The 26,114-nt window shown below is 45.4% G+C and overlaps 2 protein-coding genes across 9 annotated transcripts in view; one reads left to right on the top strand and one right to left on the bottom strand.

Annotated features, from left to right (window-relative positions):
- Positions 1 to 11,031, top strand: part of LOC101599836 (phosphatidylinositol 3-kinase regulatory subunit gamma) — a 109,735-nt gene extending 98,704 nt beyond the window's left edge. For all 5 annotated transcript variants that reach the window (XM_045149958.1, XM_045149959.1, XM_045149955.1 and 2 more), the window contains 2 exons: positions 1,505 to 1,675; positions 7,536 to 11,031. In XM_045149958.1, coding sequence (XP_045005893.1) covers positions 1,505 to 1,675; positions 7,536 to 7,734 — 370 coding nt within the window. In that variant the 3' untranslated portion in view covers positions 7,735 to 11,031. The remainder of the gene's footprint in view (positions 1 to 1,504; positions 1,676 to 7,535) is intronic.
- A 7,246-nt stretch (positions 11,032 to 18,277) lies between these two features.
- The window catches only part of Mast2 (microtubule associated serine/threonine kinase 2), a 216,644-nt gene continuing 208,807 nt past the window's right edge, over positions 18,278 to 26,114 (bottom strand). For all 4 annotated transcript variants that reach the window (XM_045150689.1, XM_045150690.1, XM_045150691.1 and 1 more), the window contains 11 exons: positions 25,851 to 25,952; positions 24,930 to 25,052; positions 24,653 to 24,762; positions 24,034 to 24,182; positions 23,497 to 23,771; positions 23,209 to 23,403; positions 21,467 to 21,693; positions 21,153 to 21,275; positions 20,591 to 20,727; positions 20,283 to 20,476; positions 18,278 to 19,833 (listed from right to left, as the gene is read on the bottom strand). In XM_045150689.1, coding sequence (XP_045006624.1) covers positions 18,332 to 19,833; positions 20,283 to 20,476; positions 20,591 to 20,727; positions 21,153 to 21,275; positions 21,467 to 21,693; positions 23,209 to 23,403; positions 23,497 to 23,771; positions 24,034 to 24,182; positions 24,653 to 24,762; positions 24,930 to 25,052; positions 25,851 to 25,952 — 3,137 coding nt within the window. In that variant the 3' untranslated portion in view covers positions 18,278 to 18,331. The remainder of the gene's footprint in view (positions 19,834 to 20,282; positions 20,477 to 20,590; positions 20,728 to 21,152; positions 21,276 to 21,466; positions 21,694 to 23,208; positions 23,404 to 23,496; positions 23,772 to 24,033; positions 24,183 to 24,652; positions 24,763 to 24,929; positions 25,053 to 25,850; positions 25,953 to 26,114) is intronic.

The following is a 26,114-nucleotide window of genomic DNA, read 5'->3' as shown; positions in this document are numbered from 1 at the left end:
CCAGACACACAAAGGTGAGGCAAGTGCCACTTGGTGGCGCAAACGTCCAGAGTTTTATTGCAGTGGCTGAGGCCCTGACGTGCCAATTATCTCTCTATCTCTTGCTGTCTCTAAAAAAAAAAAAAAACTTAAAAAGGCAGGGTATGGCAACACATGCCTGCAACCCCAGTCCTGAGGGGGATGGAGACAAAAGAATTGCTGGTCAGCTGGTCTTACTGAAAAAAACGACGACAACAACAGCAACAACAAAAAACCCTGGCAGCTCCAGTTCAGTGAAAGAATTCATCTCAAGACAACAAAGTGGAAGAGTGATTAAAAACACCCTACAGAGAAATGAGTGTGAAACCTGCCTAGCCACATGATATACATGCATAAATACTGTTATTCAGGTATTCATGTTTTAGTTTCTTGGATGAGACATGTGAATTCTGTACTTTCTATACCATATTAAGCAATAAGGTTGCTTAAGAAATTCCCAGCCAATTGCAGTTTTGCTTTGTTATTTTTTTTTGTTGTTGTTATTTTTATTCTTTTTGGTTTCCCAAGGTAGGGTTTCACCCCTAGTCCAGGCTGACCTGGAATTCACTATGTAGCTCAGGGTGACTCAAACTCACAGCTCCTCTTACCTCTGCCTCCTGAGTGCTGGGATTAAAGGTGTACACCACCACGCCCGGCTTTATTTAATTATTTTTGTATGTGTCTGTGAGTACATACTACATACATAGGTCAGAGGACAACTTTTAGGTTGGTCCTCAGATTTCTTCCTCATTTGAGGCAGAGTTTCTCTGTCTGAATCTTACTCTGCTGTTGTTCTTTTCTATGCTTATTGCAAGCTTCCAGGAAATTCTCCTGTCTGTACCTTGTATCTCACTGTCAGTATCCAGGGATTACAAAAGCCTGCTCATATGGGGTCTGGAGATTGAACATAAGTACTCTGGCTTGAGCAGAGGTGAGCATTTATTATCCACTGAGCCATCTCCTCAGTCCTGTTTATATACATTTGTTTGCTTATTTATTTAGTTGAAGCAGGGTCTCAGTCTAGCCCAGGCTGACCTTGAATTCATTCATGGTCCAGGTTGGACTCTTAAGTCACAGTGATCCTCCTGCCTCAACTTGTCAAGTGCTGAGATTAAAGGTATGCACCACCATGCCTGGCAAATATTTGCTGTTTTAAGAAGATATAGAATAGTGGGCTGGAGAGATGGCTTAGAGGTTAAGACACATACTTAAAAAGCCGAAGGACCCAGTTTCAGTTCCCCAGGACCCATATAAGTCAGATACACAAGGTGGTGCATATATCTGGAGTTTGTTTGCAGTGGCTGAAGGCCCTGGCACACCCATTCTCTCTTTATCTGCCTCTTTCTCATTCTCTGTCTCTCTAATAAATAAAATAAAATTTTAATTTTTTTAAGAAAATACTATTTTATTAAGCAAATCAATTTTGTTAGAATAATATTTTAATCTTTTTTTTCTATAGAATAATGTTTAAATATTTATTTTTTAGGACCTATTTTATCAATGAGGAAGATGAAAACCTGCCACATTATGATGAGAAAACCTGGTTTGTTGAGGATATCAATCGAGTACAAGCGGAGGACTTGCTTTATGGGAAACCTGATGGTGCATTCTTAATTCGTGAGAGTAGCAAGAAAGGCTGTTATGCCTGTTCTGTGGTGTAAGTCTTCTCTGGATATATTATCTTTTGAAATCTTCTGAATTGATTAATAAAAAATCAACCCTCAAAAAATTTAACATAAATTTAAAAAAATCCACCCTTCATAAAATTCAAAATGCTTAGGCATGGGTCAGCATGGGCTAGAGTAAGGCCCTACCTCAAACAAAATAAAACAAGAGGGTAAAATGAGAGGATGAATGAAGATGATTCTGGGTGCATAGTACCTTGTGATTATTATATTCTCAATAGTGTGTCTGTCATGATAGCAGCTTGAATTCAGGTTTATTAGGATTCAAAACCTACATTTTTAGTTTAGTTTTGTTTTGAAGCAGATTCTTACTGTAGCCCAGGCTGACCTAGAACCTACTTCTAGCCCAGGCTGCCCTCAAACTCATGGTGATCCTCCTACTTCAGTCTCCCAAATGCTGAGATTAAAGGTGTGATGGCTCTGCAAAAGGCAGACTAAAGACCTGGAGGCAGTGATGCAATGATTATCCAAGGGAAGTTCAGGTAACACGAGAGCTTGTGATCCTTACTGTTGCTACCATTTGGAGAATATGAAATTTGGGCTGGAGCGATGGCTCAGTGGTTAAGGCACTTGCCTGCAAACCCTAATGATCTGAATTTGATTTCCCAGTTCCCACATAAAGCTAGATACACAAGTGACACATGCGTCTGGAGTTTGTTTGCAATGACTAAAGACACTGGCATACCCATTCTTATTTTCTTTCTCTCTGTCTCTTGTCTCTCTCCTTTCAGTTAAATAAAATGAAAAAAATTAGAAAAGAATAAAATCAGTAACATGCTATTTATTCTTTTTCCTCTAGAAATTAGAAAAATAGTCAGGCATGGTGGTGCATACCTTTAATCCCAGCATTTGGGAGGCAGAGGTAGGAGGATAACTGTGAGTTCTAGGCCACCTTGAGACTACATAGTGAATTCCAGGTCAGCCTGAGCTAGAGTGAGACCCTACCTTGGAAAGCAAAATAAAAAAGAAAGAAACTAGAAAAAACAAACTTAGTTTTTTATACTTGCACAGTAAGCAAAGCACTCCTCAGCCATCGAGTAGATCTTTAGCTGATGAAATGGTACAGAGAGTCCACATCTTTTGTGAAATGAGTCAGATCTGATTAAATAAATGTGATATGCCCTCTCTAAAAAGGAAAACAGAAATTAGGGGAAAAATGAGAAAATGAAACTCAATTGTGATGAATAGAATTGGAAGCCAGGTATGATGGCGCACACTGTTCAGCCCTTAGGAGGCTCATGAGTTAAGGACAGTCTGGGCAACACACTGCTCAAGGTCAGCCTAGGCTAAATAGCAAGATTTTTCTCAAAAGAAAAAAAAAAGCAAAAATTAGAGCTAACAGTAAATTTAAATCAAGAGGAAAGTTCCTAATATAATGAAAAAAGAGGGCATCTAAAAAAATATAATAGAGCCAGGCGTGGTGGCACACACCTTTAATCTCAGCATTTAGGAGGCAGAAGTAGGAGGATCACTGTGAGTTCGAGGCCACCCTGAGAATACATAGTGAATTCCAAGTTAGCCTGAGCTAGAGTGAGACCCTATCTCGAAAAAAAAAAATAATAATAATAATACTCTATAAACATTATATCACAACAATTTAACTAACATATTTATTGTTGGACGAAGTTTGAGAACTATCCAAACTGGTTCAGAAGGGTACAAAACCTGAATAGAATAAGTCAATTAAATTGTTAATTAAAAAAAAGCTGGAAATATGGCTTAGAGGTTAAGGCACTTGCTTGCAAAGCTTAAGGACTCATGTTTGACTCTCCAGGTCCCACATAAGCCAGACACACAAAGTGATACAAGCATGTGCACAAGGGAACACACTCAATTGCAGGGGCTAGAGGCCCTGGCATGCCAATTTTCTGTCTTTCTCCCCCCCCCCCCAAAAAAAGGCCTCATGCCTTTAATCCCAGCACTCAGAGGGCAGAGGATTGCCCTGAGTTTGAGGCCACCCTGAGACTATATAATGAATTTCAGCCTGGACTAGAGTGAAACCCTACCTCAAAAAACTAAACAAAAATAAAAATTAAATTTTAAAAAAGGCCAATCTGTTGGGCTTGCCTCAAAAAAATAAAAAAACAAAAACAAAAACATCCTACCCAGCCATGCATGGTGATGCACATCTTTAATCCCAGCACTTGGGAGGAGGAGGCAGAGATAGGATTGCTGAGATTGCATAAAAAAAATTAATACTGGGGTTGAGAGATGGCTTAGCAGTTAAGGCACTTGCCTGTGAAGCCTAAGGACCCAGGTTCAATTCTCCAGGTCCTACATAAGCCAGATGTACAAGGTGGCCCATGTGTCTAGAGTTTATTTGTAGTGGCTAGAGGCCCTGGCATGCCCATTCTTTCTCTCTCTCTGTCTCTCTCTCTTTCTGTCTCTAATAAATAAATTAAATTAAAATTAAGATTTATTCATTTATTTAAGAAAATAGTACTAATCTTTCACAAGAAGTCTTGTAAAGAATACAGAGAGAAGGGGCTGGAGAAATGGCTTAACAGTTAAGGTGTTTGACTGTGAAGCCTAAGGACCCAGGTTCTATTCTCAGTTCCCACATAAGCCAGATGCACATGGTGGCGCATACATCTGGAGTTTGTTTGCAGTGGCTAGAGGCCCTGGCATGCCCATTCTCTCTCTCTCTGTCCTAATAAACACATTAAAAAAAAATAATAGAGAGAGGGGCTAGAGAGATTGCTTGCCTGGGAAGCCTAAAGATCCATGTTTGACTCTCCAGGTCCCATGTAAGCCAAATGCACAAGGTGATACAAGTGCAAGGTTGCATATGAGCACAAGTTGGTGCACATGTCTGGAGTTTGATTACGTGGCTGGAGGTCCTGGCATGCCAACTCATTCTCTCTCTCTCTCGCTCATAAAAAAATTACAAAAAAGGGCTGGGGAAATGTTTCAGCTAGTGGTTAATGCATTTGTCTGTGAAGTCTAAGGACCCTGGTTCAGTTCCCCAGGACCCATGTAAGCCAGATGCACAAGGGGTTGCATGTGTTTGGAGTTCATTTGCAGTGGCTGGAGGCCCTGGCGTATCCATTCTCTCTCTCTGCCTCTTCTCTCTCTCTCAAATAAATAAATAAATAAATAATTTTTTAATTACAAAAATTATATAGAGAGATTAGTCATTCTATGGGGTGTAGTATGCAATACCAAAAACACACATAAGACATCACAAGGCAAGAAAGCCCTGAGCCTTCTCTATAGTACTGCTCAGGAGTAGGACTGCAGAGCCCTACAACATAAAAATTCTTAACAAAATATCACAAAATCAGCTCCAGAAATACATAAAAAGGATTATGTACCTTGAATAAATAGGATTCATCCCAGGAATGCAAGGATGATGTAACATAGGAAAATCAATTAATGTCATAAGTAATAATAGAATAAAGGACAAAAATGACATGGTTCGGTCAATAAACTAAAAAAAAAAAGCATTTGTAAAATCCAGTACTCAGCTGGATGTGGTGGCACACACTTTCAATCCCAGCACTTGAGTCACAGAGGTAGGTGGATCACCATAAGTTTGAGGCCAGCCTAAGACTATTTTTTTTTAAGTTTTTGTTCATTTTTTATTTATTTATTTGAGAGTGACAGAGAGAGAGAGAGAGAGAGATATTGAGAATGGGCGCGCCAGGGCTTCCAGCCATTGCAAATGAACTCCAGATGCATGTGCCCCCTTGTGCATCTGGCTAACGTGGGTCCTGGGGAATTGAGCCTCGAACCAGGGTCCTTAGGCTTCACAGGCAAGTGCTTAACCACTAAGCCATCTCTGCAGCCCAACTATATATTTATTTTTAATCATCAATTTTGAGATGATAAAGTGAGAGAGTGAGAGGGGTAGATAGAGAATGACTGCACCAGGGCTTCTAGTCACTGCAGACGAACTCCAGATGCATGTGCTCCCTTGTGTATCTAGCTTACATGGGTACTGGGAAATCGAACTTAGGTCCTTAGGCAAATGCCTTAACTGCTAAGCCATCTCTCCAGCCCCCCAGCCTAAGACGATATAGTGAATTCCAGGTCAACCTGGAATAGAGTGAGAGCCTATCTTGAAAAAACTATTGAAAAATCTAATACTCTTTTTTTATGCTAAGAAATAGCCACATGGAATAAGCTAGGAATAGGATAGAGGATGTCAATAAAAAGTTAAAAAAAAAAACAACTAGGAATAGGCAAGAATTTCTGTTACTTGATAAAAGGTATCAATCAAAAACCTATAGCTAGCCGGGTGTGGTGGTGCACACCTTTAATTCCAGCACTTGGGGGAAGCAGAGGCAGGAGGATTGTCATGAGTTCAAGGCCACTCTGAGACTACATAGTGAATTCTAGGTCAGCCTGGGCTAGAGTGAAACCATACCTTGAAAAGCTCCTCCCAAAAAGGGGGGAGGGGCTCAATAAGGCTGTATGTTACAACACAAAGGCATCTCCCCTTCTTCCCTTTATCTTCCATCCTCCTCCCCTATTTTTATTTTATTTTATTTTATTTTATTTTATTTTTTTTTTTTTTTGAGGTAAAGTCTCACTCTAGCCCAGGCTGATCTGGAATTCACTATGTAGTCTCAGGCTGCCTCAAGCTCACAGTAATCCTCCTACCTCTGCCTCCCAAGTTTGGAATTAAAGGCATCTATCACCATGCCTGCCCACCCCCTGTCTTTTCTTTTATTGAACAGGGTCTCACATATTCCAGGTTAGCCTAGAACTTGCTTATACCTCAGTATGTCCTTAAGGTTCTGATCCTCCTGGTCTACCTTCTGAATGCTGGGATTTTGAGTGTGTGCCACCATGCCAAGTTTATACAAAAATATATTTCTAGGCTGGAGAGATGGCTTCGTGGTTAAGGTGCTTGTCTGTGAAGCCTAAGGACCCAGGTTCAAATCCCCATAACCTACATAAGCCAGATATACAAGGTGGCACATGCATCTGGATTTTGTAGTGGCTGGAGGCCCTGGTGTGCCCATTCTCTCTCTCTTACTCTCTCACTAAAAAAAATGTTTAGGTCTGCAGAGATGGCTTAGTGGTTAAAGTGTTTGCCTGCAAAGCTAAAGGATCTTGGTTTGATTCTCCAGGACCCACGTAAGCCAGATGCACAAGGGGCACATGCGTTTAGAGTTCATTTGCAGTGGCCGGATGCCCTGGCGTGCCCATTCTCTCTCTCTCTTTCTCTCACACACACATAGTCTCTACCTTTATCTCTCAAGTAAATAAATAAATTAAAAAATAAAATATATACATATTTCTATGGATTCTAGCAATGAATCTAAAATGAAATGAAAAAAAATAAAAATGAAATGAAATGTCATTTATTTATATCAAAATGATAAGTTACATATGAGTAAAATGAAAGAAATATGAGTTATACAGTAAAATTTATAAAATATCATTGAAAGAAGTTAAAGCCAGGAGTGATGGTACGTGCCTTTAATTTCAGCACTTTGGAGACAGAAGTAAGAGGATCATCCAGGTCAGCCTAGGCTAGAGTGAGACCCTACCTCAAGAAAAACGAAAATGTAATGGACCTAGAATAGCCAAGAATAATTTTGAAAAAAGAGAAACAGAGACACCTCTTGATTTCAAAACTTAGACAAAGCTACTAACATAAGGAGAGGCATATAGTGAAAGGAATTGAGGGTTGAGAAAGAAGGTCTATATCTATGATTAATATCTATCTCTGAAGCCATGTCTGTAGAGCACAGTTAGGCCTAATGGACAGAGCACTTCGTCTTCTTTGCATAGCAGTTGCTCTGGGCTTCAGGCCATTAATTGTACCCCTTTGTCTATTGTTACCTGCCTTAACATTTTTCCTGTGGTATGTCATTGCAGTGCAGATGGGGAAGTGAAGCACTGTGTGATCTACAGCACTGCTCGAGGATACGGCTTTGCAGAACCCTACAACCTGTACAGCTCACTGAAGGAGTTGGTTCTCCATTACCAGCAGACATCCCTGGTTCAGCACAATGATTCCCTCAACGTCAGGCTTGCCTATCCTGTCCATGCACAGATGCCCTCGCTCTGTAGATAAAGAGGGAATGGGAAGAGAGGCAGCTCTCTAGCATTTTTTCTACAGTTTTTATTAGACTATGATGAGGGCATTCTTTCTACGTAGACTGCTTGTTTTGCACAAGAAGTGATTCTGTGAATGTGAAGTGGAGAGGCCAAGCAGTAGCTGGCCAGAATTGAGAGGATAACCAGGGGCCCAGGGTCTCGGGACTCAGTTGTGCTGCTGCTGCACTGACATACCAAGCTGGAAGCAGATGTTGGTTTTTGGAAGTTTGTTTCATTGGAGTTTTTTTTTTTTTTTCCTGTTTTTTGTCAGGTATCCTTAACAGAGTTTATTGGGGTCGGTGGGGGATTGTTTGGAGGCCTCTGAAGAGTCCATGCCCTGTTTCTGTTTGTAGCTCAGAATGCAGTAGGATGTGGTCTGTTGAGAGTTGTTTTACTCTGTCAGTCTCCCCTCCTCAAAAGAAGGCTGCTTTGGTTCTGTGGTAGAATAGGGGTTTGGTTTTAAAAAAAAGACAACCAAAGGAAAATCGGGAGGCTTAGGATTTCATTCAGAGAATCTAAGCCAAGCGTGGGGGAGGGGAGGGAACTTAGATTGAAGTTACTTCAGTTTTTCCCAACATGGTTTAGGCTTCAGCATCTCCTTGTCTCCTCCCTCTAAAGAAGCACTTATGCTCATAAGCTAACACAACAATGTTTCCATTGCCAGACCAAGGTATAAGGGGAGAAGGTAACACTCTTAGATAAATCCACACTTCTGTACCAAAACTTGAAAATGAGAAAACTAAAAATGTTTTAGCAAACACTAAAATTGGTATTTCCTTCTGTTCCGCCCTTGTTTCTAAGAGATGAGAAATAGCATTCTTTTTGTGGGGATAGTAAAAATGAAGTTGGTGGTTGTATGGTGTTTACTTAGCCTAAAGAATGATCTGTTGTTTGAAATCTTTGTAACTTGTTTGTATGAGTAAAGAAAAGGTGCAATCCAGTGCTTTTAGATGGCTTGATATACCAAATAATGATATAGAATGGCATTGTTACTTGTGCTTCCCCATGTTTCAAGGCCCTGCAAAAAGTCATGGTTTAATTTGCTTTCATCCCTCCTTACTTTTGTTGGGTAGAATTTAGAGAATCATAGGTGGTTGAGGAAAGGAATCTGATTGTGGCCAGAGACCTCAGCAAATGGTAGATCTAAGGTTCATATATCCAGGTTGAGGGTCCCTTCACATTACATGTGTGGTTCCAGACCATTGGTTCTGAAGCTTTTGCAGGAAGAGGAGATGGCTTGGAGTTTAAACTGTCAGTAGTAAACAACGGGAAGCTTTTCTGTTTGCCTTTTACAGAAGGTTGCCATTAAGGCAATGTGCACTGTCTGCCGTCATGCTTCAGTGACTGTGGTTTTAGGCCAGGAATCTTCTGCTCCATGTGATTTAAGCCTTCCAGCTGAGTGAAGCTAGGCAAATGGTGTGGAGGGCAGGCCTTCACACTCATTTGACAGAGTTCAACTGCCTCTAAGCCAATCCTGAACCATAATAGGCTCAGTGTGACTCAGCATTCTGAGCCCAGAGATGTGCAGGCAGGCATCCTCCCTGAGCTGGAGAGTTTATAAGAGGATATAGCCAGGAAAGCCAGCCCTAGTCTGAGGGCTGAAATAAAAGCAAACCCTACCCTCCTGAGCACTCACTCACCTGACAACAGTATCAAGAATGGACCATGATGTAGACATAGATAAAAGCTTTTTTTTTTTTTTTAAATCTTCCAGTTACTAGCAATGAGGACAGGATTAACAGGGCACATATCTGACTTTTCCTTGTTTACATTGCAGTTCCATGACTGGGTGAGATAAAACAAATTGAGCTCTTTTCCATGTTGCTATTCTGACGTAAGCCTTTACTTTTCCCAACTTGCCAGATTGAAATCTCACTGGAGGCTTTACTGGGCAGTGCTTAGCTAGTTGCTGCCGCATGACGATAATACTCAGGTGGCTTTTTATCAGGTGGAACCCCACTGAAGCAGTTGGATACTCAATACTGAGGACAGGGAGCCAGGTGTGATGGTACACACCTTTAATCCCAGCATGTGAGAGGCAGAGGTAGGAAGGTAGTTGTGAGGTCAAGGCCAGCCTGAGACTACATAGTAAATTCCAGGCCAGCTTGGGCTAGTGAGACCCTATCTCAAAACAGCAACAACAACAAAATATTGGGGACAGGGAATCCTCTTATTTGACTAAAGTATTTAGTGTATTCTGAATGTCTTTTACCAAATAAGTCAAGATGGAATAGAATACACACCTGTAGTGTTGAATAACATACCTGTAGCATGTTGGGCAGACACTGAGGATATGGAGGAGAGAGCATGTCTATATGTGGGCTAGTTTTTGGAGAAGGGCTACTTGTCAGTCCTGGCATCCCTTTGAATTCATCACTGTGGGTGTCAAACCAGGGATCATTTGATAAACTGAAAGGCATCTTTTTCTGACCAGCTGCCATCTGATTTTCTTGATTCTGAGCCAGCAGAAATGGCATAAGGACCAGGCTGCTAACCACTGGATCCAGAGGGGCAGAGGATAAAGAGACAGACCCAGATCAGAGGGGCTCATTCTCCTGGGTCAACCAGCTACCAACATGAAAGCAGCGTGGTGCTGGTTAGGCACAGGAGGGCCATCTTTTCCAGGTGGAACTTTAGTAACAAAACAGTGTGGTCTCCACCCAGCCATAGGTGCCAAACCTCGGCCCTGGTTCAGGCATAGCTAGGTTGCTGATCTGGCCAAGGGCAAACACTTCCTAAAACTTCTCTCTACTCCTCCCTTTCTAAGACTTAATGGACTCTCCCATTTACTTCAGACCTCATATACTTCAAAGAAACTGAGAGCCAGTGTGATGTCTTCCATGCATTTCTTCTGGCTGTGAGGAACCAGCTCCGTACATTCTTTTGAGCCAAGAATTGCATCTGGTTAATTTCTGGTTTCTCTGATGATCTCTGCTGCCTTTGAAGACCCCAGTGTAGGTCTCTGTGAGGTTTCAATAGCTTCAGAAGCCAGAGTGTCCAGATGAGGAAATGCATGGTCCTCTGCTACCAACTGCTCAATCTGGCTTTAGCTCCAGCCACTTGTGACAACCAACCTTGTTTTCTTACAAATTCTCGCATGTAACTTTGGTGCCCTGTTGTCTTTGATGTAGTAAAACAAACTCATGTAGTTTATGTAAAAACATCTGATTCACAAGGAAGCCAATTGTATGTCTTGTATTGGAACAATTCATAATGTAGTCCCTAGACCACTTTTGCAAATTGTTCTTGTCACCAAATGTGTTCAGACATTGCTGTGCAGTGGTGGGGAAGGGTGGGGGGGGGGGGAAGGTTTGGGAAAATACTTTTTTTTAACCTTCCCACAAAAGGGATAGTTTGGCCAACTTGCTCCAGTAATGCAATAAAGACATTGCAATAAAGCAGCTTTCTGTGTCCATGATATGGAGGGCTGTGGGCGTGGGGCATGGTAAGGAGGGATAAAGGGAAAGGGCCCAGTATTGAAACTCCCAAACCTCTCCAATAAACACCAAATGCCAGTCCTGAACTGGGCCACTGACTTGGCTGAATTGGGGTCACTAGAGGCTCTTGCTCCTGTGCCGAGGAAATCAACCTAACAAGAATGATGTGAACCCTGTCCACCCAAAACAGGATTCAAGGTGACTCCAATACTAGTTGAAAAATTAAATTTTGGTCTAGAGAGAGCTCAGCTTGCTTGCAAAACCTGAAGACCCAGTTTCAATTTCTCATAATCCATGTAAAGCCAGATGCACAAAGTGGTGCATGCATCAAGTTCACTAGCAGAGGCTAGAGGCCCTGATGTGCCCATGTTCTCTTTCTTTCAAAATAAATAAAATTTTTTTTTAATTTTTTTATTTATTTGAGAGCGACAGACACAGAGACAAAGACAGAGGGAGAGAGAGAATGGGCGCGTCAGGGCTTCCAGCCTCTGCAAACGAACTCCAGACACGTGCGCCCCCTTGTGCATCTGGCTAACGTGGGACCTGGGGAACCGAGCCTCGAACCGGGGTCCTTCGGCTTCACAGGCAAGCGCTTAACCGCTAAGCCATCTCTCCAGCCCATAAAAGTATTTTTAAAATAGGGCTGGAGAGATGGCTTAGCAGTTAAGGCACTTGCCTGCCAAGCCTAAGGACTCATGTTCAACTTTCTAGGTCCCATGTAAGTCAGACACACAAGGTGACACAAGTGCACAAGGTTGTACTTGCACGTGTGGTGCACGTGTCTGGAGTTTGATTACAGTGGCTGCGGGCCCTAGTGCACCAATTCTCTCTCTCACACACACATAAAAAAAGCCCAGTCTGTTGAGCTTGCCTCAAAAAGAAAAGTCTGGGCCAGACATGGTGGTGCACACCTTTAATCCCAGCATTTAGGGGGCTGAGGTAGGAGGATCACTATGAGTTTGAGGCCAGCCTGAAACTACATAGTGAATTCCATGTCAGGGCTAGAGTGAGACTTTACCTCAAAACAGAACAAAGAAAACCTGAGAGCCACTTCCTCATGCTCCTAATAAGTACATTTTTTTGTTTCTTGTACTGTATTTCTGCCCAGAAATGTGTTTTCTGTCTCCTTTGGGTGCAGGAGAAATGGGTTCTGTCCTTGTAGTCTATTCTCTTGCTGCCCCAAGCCCTTGTCACCCTCCTTCCATGCACGTTGCTGAGATTCTGTTGGGAACATGATCAGCAAACATGGGAACCTTGTTACATAGGATATTGCAGCATGTCTCTTTGTTTTTATTTTATTTTTTTCTTAATATATTTTTTAAATTTTTTATTTATTTACTTGAGAGCGACAGACACAGAGAGAAAGACAGATAGAGGGAGAGAGAGAGAATGGGCCCGCCAGGGCTTCCAGCCTCTGCAAACGAACTCCAGACGCGTGTGCCCCCTTGTGCATCTGGCTAACGTGGGACCTGGGGAACCGAGCCTCAAACTGGGGTCCTTAGGCTTCACAGGCAAGCACTTAACCACTAAGCCATCTCTCCAGCCCGTCTTAATATTTTTATTGGGCTAGAGAGATATGGCTCAGCAGTTAAGCCAAAGGACCCAGGTTCCATTCCTTAGGACCCACGTAAGCCAGATTCACAAGGCGGTACATGCATCTGGAATTCGTTTGCAGTGGCTAGATGCCCTGGCATGCCCATTCTCTCTCTCTCTCTGATAACTATAAAAATAAGATATTAAAAAAGAAAATGCAGGGAGCTCCAGGCCATGCCCCGAGCCTCGGTCGCTAGGGACGCTTTGGCTGCGGCAACTGCAATGGATCAGGACGAGGCGCTGACCGCCGTGGACAATGTCGTCACTCAGTTCAACAACTATGAAGATTTTTCTCAACTCGCAGATCACTACGGTGGACTTGTACTACCTGGAGGATGAAAGCCTGGCTCGCCAGTTGGTGGAGCTAGGCTACAGAAGGATGGGGGAGATTGTTAAGAGAGAAGATTTCGAAGCAAGGAAGGTGGCTATAGAGGTGGCACGGCTGGCTGAAAGAACCCAGAATACCAGGATGCAATTAACATCCACAAAGTGCTGTTGATCAGAGACACTTACAAGGTTTCCAAAAAGAAGACAGACTTCTGTCAGAGTACTTGATTACCCACCAAAGGTTAATGGTAAGACCCTGCTGCCAAAGACAACATATGCTGTTAGGACAGAACATGGAAAGACCTGGTGAGAATCTGGAAGAAAGCCAGTCCCAAGACAGTTAGCTTGACTAGTGCTTGAAGGTGCTACAGGAGGTACTGGGGGAAAATGGCTAACATCTGTCCAAGCAACTTGTGGTCTAAGCTACTCAGAAGCAAACAACCTGACCTGATGCTCTCACAAGTACAATAGTGGCACACAGCCATGGTGGGTAACCAACTGCTCTTGGACTGGCTATCAGATCCTGTCAGTGGAATGGAACCTATATTTGGAACTGGGAAACTGGTCAGAATCATTTCCGTGAAATGACTTCACTATCCAATATCTAAAAAAGAAAGTGCAATAGCCGGGCGTGGTGGCGCGCGCCTTTAATCCCAGCACTCGGGAGGCAGAGATAGGAGGATTGCCGTGAGTTCAAGGCCACCCTGAGACTCCATAGTGAATTCCAGGTCAGCCTGAGCCAGAGTGAGACCCTACCTTGAAAAACAAAATAAATAAGTAAATAAATAAAATAAATAAATTTAAAAAAAAATGAAAAAGAAAATGCAATGTGTGTGTAAAGGGTCATAGGATTAAAAAATATATTTATTTGAGAGAAAGAGGCAGATAGCCACTGCAAGCTCCAGATACATGCGGCACCTAGTGTATCTGGCTTTATGTGGGCACTGGGGAACTGAATCTGGGGCCTTAGGTTTTACAGGCATGTGCCTTAACTGCTGAGCCATCTCTCCAGCCTTATGTCTCTCAGGTTTTATCCACATATGTACTCCATTACAAAATCAGATTGGTCAGATGAATGGTTTATTTCAAATGATCTTGTCTTTATTCCCCACTCTGTAGTAGATGGCACATGCGACCCCCTTGTGCATTTGGCTTGTGTGTATCTTGGGGATTCGAACCCGGGTCCTTTGGCTTCAGACTCAAATGCTGTAAAATTCCCACTCTCTTTAACTACACAGTCCTCTCATTACTGCTGATAGGAACTGTAGTTGATATCCCTTAATTGTTTAACACTTAAAATTCCTTACTACCCAGTCCTCTCTTCTGAATGCCACCTGCTGGCTGAACGTCTCCATTGTTTCCCTTTCAGATTTGCTTACTTCAGAGAAAACACTGGGTTGGCTATTAATTTCCTTACTTTCCTACCACCAAACCTACAAACACATGCCCACATAATTCCTCTCGTTTTATGTTTTGGTTTTCCGAGGTAGGGTTTCACTCTGGTCCAGGCTGACCTGGAATTCTGCATGTAGTCTCAGGGTGCCTCGAACTCACAGTGATCCTACCTCTACCTAGCTAGTGCTGGGATTAAAGGTATACGCCACCATGGCCAGCTCCTTTCCTATTTTAATTCACTAATGCCAATCCTATGTATATTTTGGGTTCTAATTTGCTTCTTCAGAGGAGCCTGATTAGTTCTTTCAACTGCCTCACCACCCACCCCCATTTGACATTTTTTTTTAACTTTTTTTTGTTTCTTTATGTATTTGAGAGTGACAGAAAGAGAAAGAGGCAGAGAGAGAGAGAGAGAGAGAGAGAGAGAGAGAGAGAGAGAGAAAGAAATGGGCACACCAGGGCTTTCAGGCATTGCAAACGAACTCCAGATATGTGTGCCCCCTTGTGCATCTGGCTATTGTGGGTCCTGGGGAATTGAACCAGGGTCCTTAGGTTTCACAGGCAAGCACTTAACCACCAAGCCATCTCTCCAGCCCAACACTGATTTTTTTAAAGTTACTTGGAGTATGAGTGTAGGCACATTTTATGCCATGGTGCACATGTTGTGGTCAGAGGACAACTTTCTCGCTGGTTCCTGCCTTCCTCCTTGTTTTGAGGCAAGGTCTTTTGTTGTTCTCAGCATTCGTTCATGAACTTTTGGGAAATTCTGTTTCCACCTCCCTTCTCACTGTAGGCATGCTGGGATTGCAGAGCTTTTCCATAGGTTCTGAAGATGGTTGACTGTTCTACCCAAAACTGTAATTCAAACTTACCCACCTCATTTTCCTTTGTCATTTTTTTGTTCCTTACCTGGACTTGAAATCTTAACACAATTCTTTTTTTAATTTAATTTTTTATTTTTTGGTTTTTCGAGGTAGGGTCTTACTGTAGCTCAGGCTGACCTGGAATTCACTATGTAGTCTCATGATGGCCTTTAACTCACGGCAATCCTCTTACCTCTGCCTCCCCAGTGCTTTTTTTTTTTTTTTGAGGGGGGTTTCTTGACAGTTTTGGCTATACATCCCTGAATTTACCATCATCTCTAGGCCAATTGACATGTTTTTTCCTGTCCAGATCTCTATTGGAAGATACTTCATGTTCAGGATACTGAATGTAGCCTTGCCACCTGGCCCTGGTCTCTTCCATGCTTTATAGTTTTCTCAATGGAAACGATTCAGAAATGTCATTCTCACCAGGCGTGGTGGCCAGCATTCGGGAGGCTGAGGTAGGAGGATCACCATAAGTTTGAGGCCACCCTGAGACTACATAATGAATTCCAGGTCAGCCTGGGCTAGAGTGAGATCCTACCTTGAAACTCCCCCCACCAAAAAAAGTCATTTTTCATTTTAAAGTTACACAAACCATTCCATGCTAATTTTATCTTCTAAATACTAGTCAAAACAACTCTTGGGGCTGGGGAGGTGGTTTAGTGGGTAAGAGTACTTGCTGTGTAAGCCTGAGGACCTGAGTTCAATTCCCAGCACCAGTGTTTTTTTAAAATAACCAGGCATGGCTGCACCTGTCTGTAATAGCAGTGATACTCTCTGGGGCTTGCTGGTTGGTGAGTGGTGAGCTCCAGGTTCAGTGAGACTCCATCTCAAGGAAATAAAGCAGAAGAGTAATAGAGGACACTCCATGTCCTCCTCTGGCCTCTGCATCCACTGCTCCTACGCACACACCAAGTGTACACATACAAATCACTTACCAATTTCATTGCTTTATTATTATGTCTAACCCTAACACAAGGCCTCTCTTCTTCCATTCCTGCCCTCCTTATATAACTTCTAATTGCTCCAAGGATGAATCAGAAATTTTTTAAAATTTATTTTAGAGTTGGGTTCTTAGTCTGTATTAGCCTAGCCCTTAACTCCTAGATTTATCACCCCCTTGCCTTGGCTCCCACGTAGCTGAGTAGAGGTATGCACTGCAGCAGCTGGCCCAATTACAAAAGCCTTAAGATAGTACAGCTTCCTCCTGACCAAGGATCTCATTCCCACCTCAGCTTCTCTGCATTGGCTTTGTCTTCTCAGCTAACCCTAACGTCATGGGCCTTTGAGGTCTTCTCATCCCATACGTTCCCTGGGCAATCTTTAGCTCACGGAGCTTTAATTACTATTTCCTGATGGCTCCTCGCTGCTGACCATTCTCTGGCTTACCTACATATACCACCTTAGCCTATCCACACTGCAAGGTGTTCCGGTTATCTCTTGCCTTAACTTGCCTTTTAGAAACCCTTCGCTTCCCAGAGTGTTTCTAAAGGAAGCTGGAAGGATGCTTGGTGTCTGTGGGCTTCCTCCCATGTTCACTTCCAAACCTCTAGGATAGTTCCTGAAATTGCATGATGTGCTTCCTCCCACCCACTTCACTCATGTTGTGCTTCTGACCAGATGCTGATACTACACATGGCCCTCCCTCCCTCAGCTATCCTTCTATGATCCTCCAGGCAACAACTTGCGATCTGGCTCCTCGTGCCTCCTGTGGCAGCCCAGGTTCTGCGGGTACTGAATAACAGTGAAGACAGGACAGGGAGGCTGATGTCCACTGTGGACAGAGCTCGCCCTCTTGTGGCCACTGCCTTCCTCACGTAGATTGAGGAAGCAACAAAGCGTAATGGCCTGGAGGTACCAACTTTCCCTCTGGGCCCTCTGACAACTAATTTTTTCAGACCCAGGTTGGATCATGGGACAGTTAGCATAACCACTGCAAGAGTTTTGCAAGTATGGTCTTATGAGTGCATTCTTCTAGCTTTGGCACATCAAGTCCCTGCCATGATGTCACTTTCTGATACGTTAGTCCTTGTATGTAACTCCCCTTCCCTTCCACACTACCCACTAAGTACAGTTCCTTTCACTAAGGGCTGCACACAGCAGTGTCCACTCCCAGTACTTTTTCAGGCTCACTGGAACATAGAGTCCAGGAAGGGGTTACTGGATACAAACACTAAGGATCCATGTCTGTAAACTCAGGGTGGCCTCAAACTCAAAGTGATCCTCTTACCACTGCCTCCCAAGTGCTGGGATTAAAGGTGTGCACCATCGCACCCGGCCACATTTTCTTATCTACAATGCAGGATGACTGGTTGCCATGAGACCTTCTTTGGTTCTCTGTTACTTATGTAAGTCTTAACAATGGGGGTAAGGGGGCAGAGACTGAAGAATTTCTGGGACTTGCTAATGTAAACAGCTCCAGATTGAGGGGGAGACCCCATCTCTAGGAAATGTATAGATGATCTATAGGAGGATATCTAATGCTTTCCTCTTATCTATGCATGCATGGGTGGGGGACACATGTATCTACACACATGTATATACACTATACTTTTTACACATGTCCATGTGTACAAACAAGAGTCTAACCTCCTGAAGCTATGGCCCTTCCCTAAATAGCCAGATAGTTCACTTCGAATTGTTCTTGGTTCTCTGAAATAACAGGTATATTGTGTGTTACACTTTGGGCATTCTTTCCTAAGCTTCTACTCCCAGCAACCCCCTACCAAGCAACTATTTTTCATGTTTAAGCTTAGATGTCTCTTAGATGAAAAGTCTCTTAGATGAAGTTCCTGTCCCAAAGATAGGAACGTACATATTCTCAGTAGGAACACACACAACCTGCGTGTGTGTGTGTGTGTGCGCACGTTGACTAATGGAAAGAAGCAAGCAGAGACAAAGATGGCTTCCAGAAGGGTGTATTACACAGGTCTGAGTGCAAAAAGGCAAACAACTGCTAGGTTTGCTTTAAAAGCTCATCTGATACTAAGGCCAAGTCCTGATGCTTTTTCTGGCTCCCTTGTTCTTGGCCCCTCCAGAGCAGGCTATGCCCAGTGTCCTGGGCGAGGGGGTAGGCTCTGCATGGGGCATCCTGTCTTCTGTCACCTGAGGCATCAGGCACTTCAGTGATGCTCAGGGCTGGCTCTCCTTTCTTTACTAGTGCACCTTCAGGCTCCCATTGCAAACTTTGGCTGGAGACCTCACAGAGTGCCTGGGTCAGCCCAGTGTCACTGAGTGGCTGTGACTTCTCCTGCTTGGGAGACGGGTTCTTATGGTGGGCTGGAGCTGTGGTTTGCAAATCTTGGGAGTTGGCTAGTCCACTTGTCATTATTACCTTTCTGTTTGGGGATGTCATGTCTGGGCCTTCAATAAGGAATTTCCAGGACCATGTCCCTGGCCTCCTAGAAGTAGAGGTGGCAGCAGAGCAACTGGTGGGGATAAATTCTGAAGAGCTGGGACAAAGTGCTGCTAGTGCCTGGGGGTAGGTGTGCTGTGCCTTCCAGCAGCCTTCAGGAAGGATAGGATTTGTGGGTCCGCACTTACTCAGGCTGGGAGCTGGTAAGGAGGTGGTAGCTTCCTCAAAAGCTTGTGAGCACCCGAGCCTCCTCTGGGAGACAACAGGACCTTCAATTCTGGGAGAACCCAATGTAACTTCTGTCAGTAGGGCTGGGAGCACTGAACTCTGGTTCTTTAGGTCTCTGGACAAAACAGTGTCCTCTTCCCTACCCTCACCTGCACCTCTGGGGGGTGGATTCTGGCCCACTTCTGTATGGGGCACCGACCTTGGCTCCTGTGCACCCTGGCTGTTCTCAGGCTCCTCATCAGTGTCATCCTCTGAGGAATCTACTTCCCGGATAGCTTCTTGTTTTTGCAGAGACTCTCGCCGTTCTGCTCTGTCCTGCCGGAGGGTCCCTAGGGCCCGTGAAGGAGCAGGCTGCAGCACCCCTTTCCCAGGCAGCACACCTCTTGTTCCAACTACCTCCAGAGGGCTCACTTCCCTGGGGGGCATTTCCTTCTTTAGCTCACAGTGGGGCAGGTCGAGACTATGCTTGCGAGAAGGGGCTAACTTTTTCTCAGAAGCTGCCAGGGCAGCTGCCAGTTTTTCTGCTGACTGCACCCTCTTAAGTAGTGGTGAGCGTGGTGGCTCTGCACTCTTTGGACGTGAGAGTTGCCGGCCTAGTGGAGGAGAAGAGTGAAGTTTGGTGGGAAAGGCCTGGGCTCCATGGCCAGACAGAGGTGATGGGGAGCGCTGAGGTGAAGCTGCTGGTGGTGGTGAAGGCGTGTGGGCCAACGGTGACAGTGGGATGCTGCCTGCTGACTTGCGCCGTGGAGAGCGATACTGGCGTTGGAGCTTGGGTGCCAGACCATGTAGGGAGCTGGGCCGTGTGTGCCCAGAGCCAGCTGGGGAACTGGGCACGCTGGAGCTGGGAGAGCTGCTCTGCGATGAATTCCCTCCCACTTTAACAGGCAGACAGACAAGCAAACAATGACATAAATGTTAGATGTTCGAAGTGACTGGGGGGACGACGACAAGGGATGGCTTAGCCCTAGACTGTCCCAGGATTCCCCCCACCCCAGGTAGGGTCTCACTCTAGTCCAGACTGACCTGGAATTCACTAGTCTCAGGGTGGCCTTGAACTCATGGCGATCCACCTACCCCTGCCTCCCAAGTGCTGGGTTTAAAGGCGAGTGCCACCACGCCCAGCTTAGGATTGCCAATTTTGTAACATGGGTGGATCAGAGCCCAGGCTACAGAAATAAAGTCACCCCCCACAATCGGTTTCTCCAAGACTGCTGGATCTTTCAGGGATGTAGAGATTCAGAGTGGGACCTATGGGGAGCAGGGGGCCCAAGCTCCTTCCTAGTTTCCAGGGGATGGTTTTTGATCTGCAAGGAGCCCTGCATACCTGAGTGCATTGTATCAGAGGCTACCCGGTAACCCTGAGGGGGAGATCTGGGAGAAAGGCTGTGGCTGTGAGTGGGAGAGCCTGCTCCACTCTCCCCTGACGACAAGGAGCGGTTAAGAGAAGAAAGGCTGCGACTGGTGTGTAGCAGGGAGGCCTGCTTAGTAATCTTCCGGAACAGGGAACTTCTTTTCCTGCTGTAGAGGTAAGGGCAAGGTTGAATTAGAACACAGGGCACAGTGCACTCTAGGCTCAGGACCCTCATGGGAGTATACAGGTTCTCAGGGTAGACCTCTGCAAACCCAGCTCACCTTTCTTGCCCATCCTTTCCCCGACTCCGTTTGCTTCTTCGGGCCATCTTGGCCTTATAGCTGCCTTTCCGAGCTGGCCCCACTTTAATGGACGTGTTCTCCAGGGGAGTTGTTGAAATAGATACCTTGTTTCCACTCTGGGAAGCAGAGAGAGCATGAAGCCTCAGGTAGAGCGGGAGCTGTATTCCTGCCCTTGCCCTCACCCTTCAGCACAGCCATACCACAGTTCCATCTTTGACCTTGCACCAACATGCCTGAACAGATATTATTTTGTCTCTCAAATTAGAACGTGGCCCCCATTTGGTGACTCAGAGTGGTTTAGGAGTGGCTCTGGCTCACCAGTCCTACTTGCAGCCCAGAAGGGTCCTGGGCTTTGGCCAGCAAGGGAACTGCCTACTGTAGAAAATCCTCTGCTGTACCACACTCATTCTCCATGTCCTCACATCTGTTCTTAGGGCCAGAAATATACGCATCCAACTTTCTCCCTGCTTCTCTGTGGCCTGTAGAGGCTCCAGTCTGGGGTCACATAGACATCACACCAGGCAGCATTCCCAATACTAACCTTCAGGATCAGTTCTACCACCTCTGTATGGACCAGTCCCTGGACAGGCTCCCCGTTGACATGCGTGATGAGGTCACCCTGACGAAGCCCTGCTTCACTGGCTGGACCGCCATCTTCCACATGCTGCCTCGGGAAGGAAACAGTCTTTAATCTGGAGCTTGAACAAGTGGGAATGTGGTTTTGCTCACTAAATTGTAACCCCTTTACTACCACCCACTGGCCTTTTCTTCTAGGGGTGCTGGAGATAGAAGAACAAACGGGGTCTACTAAGGAGGTGGTAGAAGAGCGACAAAGCTCTGGTTGGCCAGACATACCCACACCATGTGGTGCACAGTGTAGACATCTGAGTCACCCATGTAGACACGGATGGCCCTCAGGGTGAAGCCATACTTCTTGCCAGCTCGGTGAATGATGATGGGAGGCCTCAAGCTGCCAAGGGCTGGCAAAAAGTCTCTGCTTGGAGAAGAGTCTCTGGATGACGGATTGGATGATTGGGAGTGCGGGGACATGGGGCTGGCCAGTGGAGAGCAGCTGTGGTGCTCTGAAGAAGAAGCAACAGCCAGCATTTAGTGGATCAGGCCTTGCCCTGGCACCCTGTACTGTCTGTTGATCCCAGCCCAGCTCTAGTCACAGACGGAGGTCTTGTCTCCACAGGCTCTAATCCACAAAGCTCTCTCATCTATTCAAAGCTTTCCAGACCCCAGGTGGGGATGCAGGTAATAAGGAATGGTAGCTAGCATTTATGTGTTTATCAGGGACTATGTAAGGGATTCATGTGTATTTAAACATGATCATTGTCTTGTGAGTTGACCACTTTTTTTGTTTTTTTATTTTTAAATTTTTTTTGTTCATTTTAAAAAAATTTTTATTTATTTATTTGAGAGTGACAGACACAGGGAGAAAGACAGATAGAGGGAAGAGAGAGAATGGGCGCGCCAGGGCTTCCAGCCTCTGCAAACGAACTCCAGATGCGTGCGCCCCCTTGTGCATCTGGCTAACGTGGGTCCTGGGGAATCGAGCCTCGAACTGGGGTCCTTAGGCTTCACAGGCAAGCGCTTAACCGCTAAGCCATCTCTCCAGCCCTATTTTTTGTTTTTTCAAGGTAGGGTTTTACTCTAGCCCAGGCTGACCAGGATCTCACTCTAGATCCAGGCTGGCTTCAAACTCACAGTGGCCCTTCTACCTCTACTTTCTAAGTGCTGGGATTAGAGGCATGCATGACCATGCCTAGTTAGCCACATTTAAAAAGTCTCAGGGGGCTGGAGAGATGGCTTAGTGGTTAAGTGCTTGCCTGTGAAGCCTAAGGACCCCGGTTCGAGGCTCGGTTCCCCAGGTCCCACGTTAGCCAGATGCACAAGGGGGCACACGCGTCTGGAGTTCGTTTGCAGAGGCTGGAAGCCCTGGCGCGCCCATTCTCTCTCTCTCCCTCTATCTGTCTTTCTCTCTGTGTCTGTCGCTCTCAAATAAAAAAAAATTTAAAAAAAAAGTCTCAGGGTGGCCTCAAACTCACCATGATACTCCTACCTCTGCCTCCCAAGTGCTGGGATTAAAGGTGTGTGCCACCACACCCGCTTACATTTTTTTTAAATTTAATTTATTTGAGAGAGAGAGACAGAGGAAGAGGCACAGAGAAAGAGAGAATGGGCATGCCAGGGCCTCTAGCCACTGCAAATGAACTCCAGACACATGCATCCCCTTGTGCATCTGGCTTATGTGGGTCCCGGGGAATTGAACTGGGGTCCTTAGGCTTCATAGGCAAACGTTTTAACTGCTGAGCCATTTCCCCAGTCCCCCAGCCTCATTTTTTGATGAAGAACTTGACGCTTAAAAGAATTAAACAACTTTTTCAAGGTCAAGAGTCTTTAGCAATGAAGATTTGAATATTAGTTCTTTGCCTCAAAGCCTGTACTTATTACAATGTTGCTGTGCTGCACACGCAAACACTTATCTTCAGAGAGCTGCACTTGTGTAAAAAGGGATAGTCTCTCAGATACCTGCTTGTTTGTATACACACAAAGAGATTCCAATGTCCTTCCTAACGCCCTGATGGCCTCACCTGTAGGAATGAGGAGGGAAAGGGCTGTAGCTGAGGCAGACTTGATCACTTTGTTGACAGGGCGAGTGGTGCGCTTCTCTATAGAGTCCCCAGAGAGTAGCCGGTGACGGGCTCTACGCACAGCTAGGTCACTGATGGCCTTGGCTGTGGCTTCTTCAGCCAGCTGCACAGTTCCACAACCTCGGATCTCTATGGCTGTGGACCCAGGTAAAGAATGAGATCTGTAAAGCAGCTTCCCTTCCCGCAGTACCCTCCAACCTAGGCCTTTGGCCATCTGCTGGGCCACACCTGGACTTGAACCATTGCTTTGGCCAGCAGGCTCCTCATCCAGCTTCAGCCGTCGCTCCACTGGCCGTTCAGTAACAGGTCCAGATGGTCCCTCTCCAGATATGGGCGCCAGGAGCCATATGCCCTCCTGCTGTTGCCTCCTGGGGGTGCTGCTGGCCTCCTCAGAACAGCGAGGCATATCCAAGAGCCCAGAACAACGGTGTCGCACTGTCATTGGAGGGCTTGAGTCACTCTCTGTGTGGGATGACTCAGACACTGACAGCCGCTTCCGTAATCTGAAACACAAGGCCCAGGGGATTCAGACACTGACAGCCGCTTCCATAATTTGAAACACAAGGCCCAGGGACAATAGGGCAGTCTCCTTCCTGCTGTCCAGGCTTCCTTAGAGGGCACAATTACAGTCAAAGAACTTTCAGACATTCTTCCATAGCTGCCCTGGAGAATGTTATCTCATTGCCACCAACATTTTCCCCAGCATACAAGTCTTTCCCATGATATCACCAAAAGATGTTTGTCCTGCCCACCCTGGCTGCTCACATCTCAGGAGAGCCAATCACCCAGCTCTGGTCTCGGCCCTTCAGTAGGCCATCTGAGCGATCCTCCTTCTCCTCACTCAGGCTGCGCTTTGTGGGAGGCAGTGTCTGGCGTTCCTCAAGCAATGACAGCCGCTCCATGCTACTGTACACCTGTGGGCACAGGAGACACATGCGGTGGCTCTGACAGTATACCTCCCACGGGACAAAAAGTATTCTCAGTACCTGAAACTCACTGATCTGTAGGAGTCCTTTCCTTTACCTCCCACATCCCATTTGAATGCTTAGTATTTTAAAAGCACAGCCAGATGTGGTGGTGTACACCTTTAATCCCCGCACTTGGGAGGCACCCTGAGACTACAAAGTGAATTCCAGGTCAGTCTAGGCTATAGTGAGACCCTACCACCAAAAAACAAACAAACAAACAAAAAAAACCACCCTAATTTAAATAAATGCAGTTACTCTGCCGATCTGGCTTGGCATCAAATATAAGTGACTGGGGTGGTCCTAGAAGTTCCTGCTTGTATGTCTGTTCTCTATTTCAGGAAATGGGCCTATCAATAATTTCCTGAGCCTGTCAGGCTCTTATCCCAACCCCTCAGACTGGGCCTCCTCAGTTGTACCTTGCTGAACCTTGGAGAGCAAGAAGAAAACTGGCGGATCTCAAGGCAGCCATCCTCACTAACTTCATCCTCATCCTCGGAGTCCACGTGGTGGTATCGCTCTGAACGGGCTGGGCCAGACACACAGGACAATTCCCTTCAGAGCCCCTGCTGGTGACATCCTTGTGACCCTATTAGACTTTGGAGGGCCCTGAGAAGTTGCTCCCAATCCAAGTAAGCATAGGCATTTCTGAGCGAATAGGGTCCACACTCCACTCCACTGTGCCAGTGGCCTTACTATCAAAGTAGCTGGTATCATCTTCGGACTCCAGTTGAGGAATAAATTCAGTCTTCTGACGAAGAAGTCCTGTCCAGTCCAGACCCGTGAAGAATGGGTGCTGCTTTACTTCATAGGCACTACCTAAAGAAAGGGAGAGCATTGTAAAATTATTAAAAAAGATAGGTTTACTAGAGGCACTGAGGCAGATTTCCTTTTAGGGGAGAGGTTTGTTAGAGGACGTTAGTGTACTAACATGAAAGAACATGGTGTGTTCCAAAGCCAACGAAAATGCTGCTGATCCAAAGGACAAAGTGAGATACTTTTTTGGGGGGGCTTTTTGAGGTAGGGTCTCACTCTAGCCCATGCTGACCTGGTATTCACTCTATTCTCAGGGTGGCCTCAAACTCAGAACTATTGTCCTACCTCTGCCTCCTGAGTGCTAGGATTAAAGGCGTGTGAACCCACGCCTGGCTTGAGATGCCTATTTTTATAGGTTTCTAGGGGAAGAGAGAAATTTCTATGCCATGTGACCCAGCCTATGTTCTATGGGCCATGAGGACACTGGATAAGAGTGAGGGAAGTCACAAAGGCAACAGACAGGACTCAAGGTTATCAGTCAAATAGCCTAGGAGGGGTTCCTGAAATCAAGGGGATGGTTTTGCTTCCCCACTCAGCCTTGGGCAGCATCTAGTGACTGCTTCTGTGTTCTAACAGGTGTGGGCAAGGTGGCGTCTATTAATTGCATACAGAGCATCAAGTAGAAAGCTAGGCCTGGATGCCTCAGCTCAGCTACTCTTCCTTCTCTAGCTGGAGGGACTGGACAGTGTTTCATGATCCAGAGCGACTGTCTACATCTGAAGCCCGAACCTCATGGGGCATGTACTGAGTCTTCCTCCCCACTTTCCAAGTAGTGAAAAAGAGGAATGGGGCTTAACTTACTTGTGCCAAGCCTCTTCAGAGGGTTCTGGTGGAGCAGTTTGGAGGTGAGATCCTGGGCATCTGGGGGCAGTGCATCATCACCCTCAGGCCACACAATCTCATCTGAAGTCATTATGGATGAGAGAAAGGAGATCATTGTGGGCAGAGTAGAAAGATGTAGAACAAGACCCCGGGACAGTACAAGGAAGGGAGGCATAAAGGGGCAAACTAGAACTCCTGATAGCTTTGCCCGGGACCCCAATTCCTAAAGTTTTACAGATTTCT

This window comes from Jaculus jaculus, chromosome 5 (assembly GCF_020740685.1).
Source record: "Jaculus jaculus isolate mJacJac1 chromosome 5, mJacJac1.mat.Y.cur, whole genome shotgun sequence".
NCBI lineage: Eukaryota > Metazoa > Chordata > Mammalia > Rodentia > Dipodidae > Jaculus > Jaculus jaculus.
This window is presented reverse-complemented; position numbering and strand designations above follow the sequence as displayed.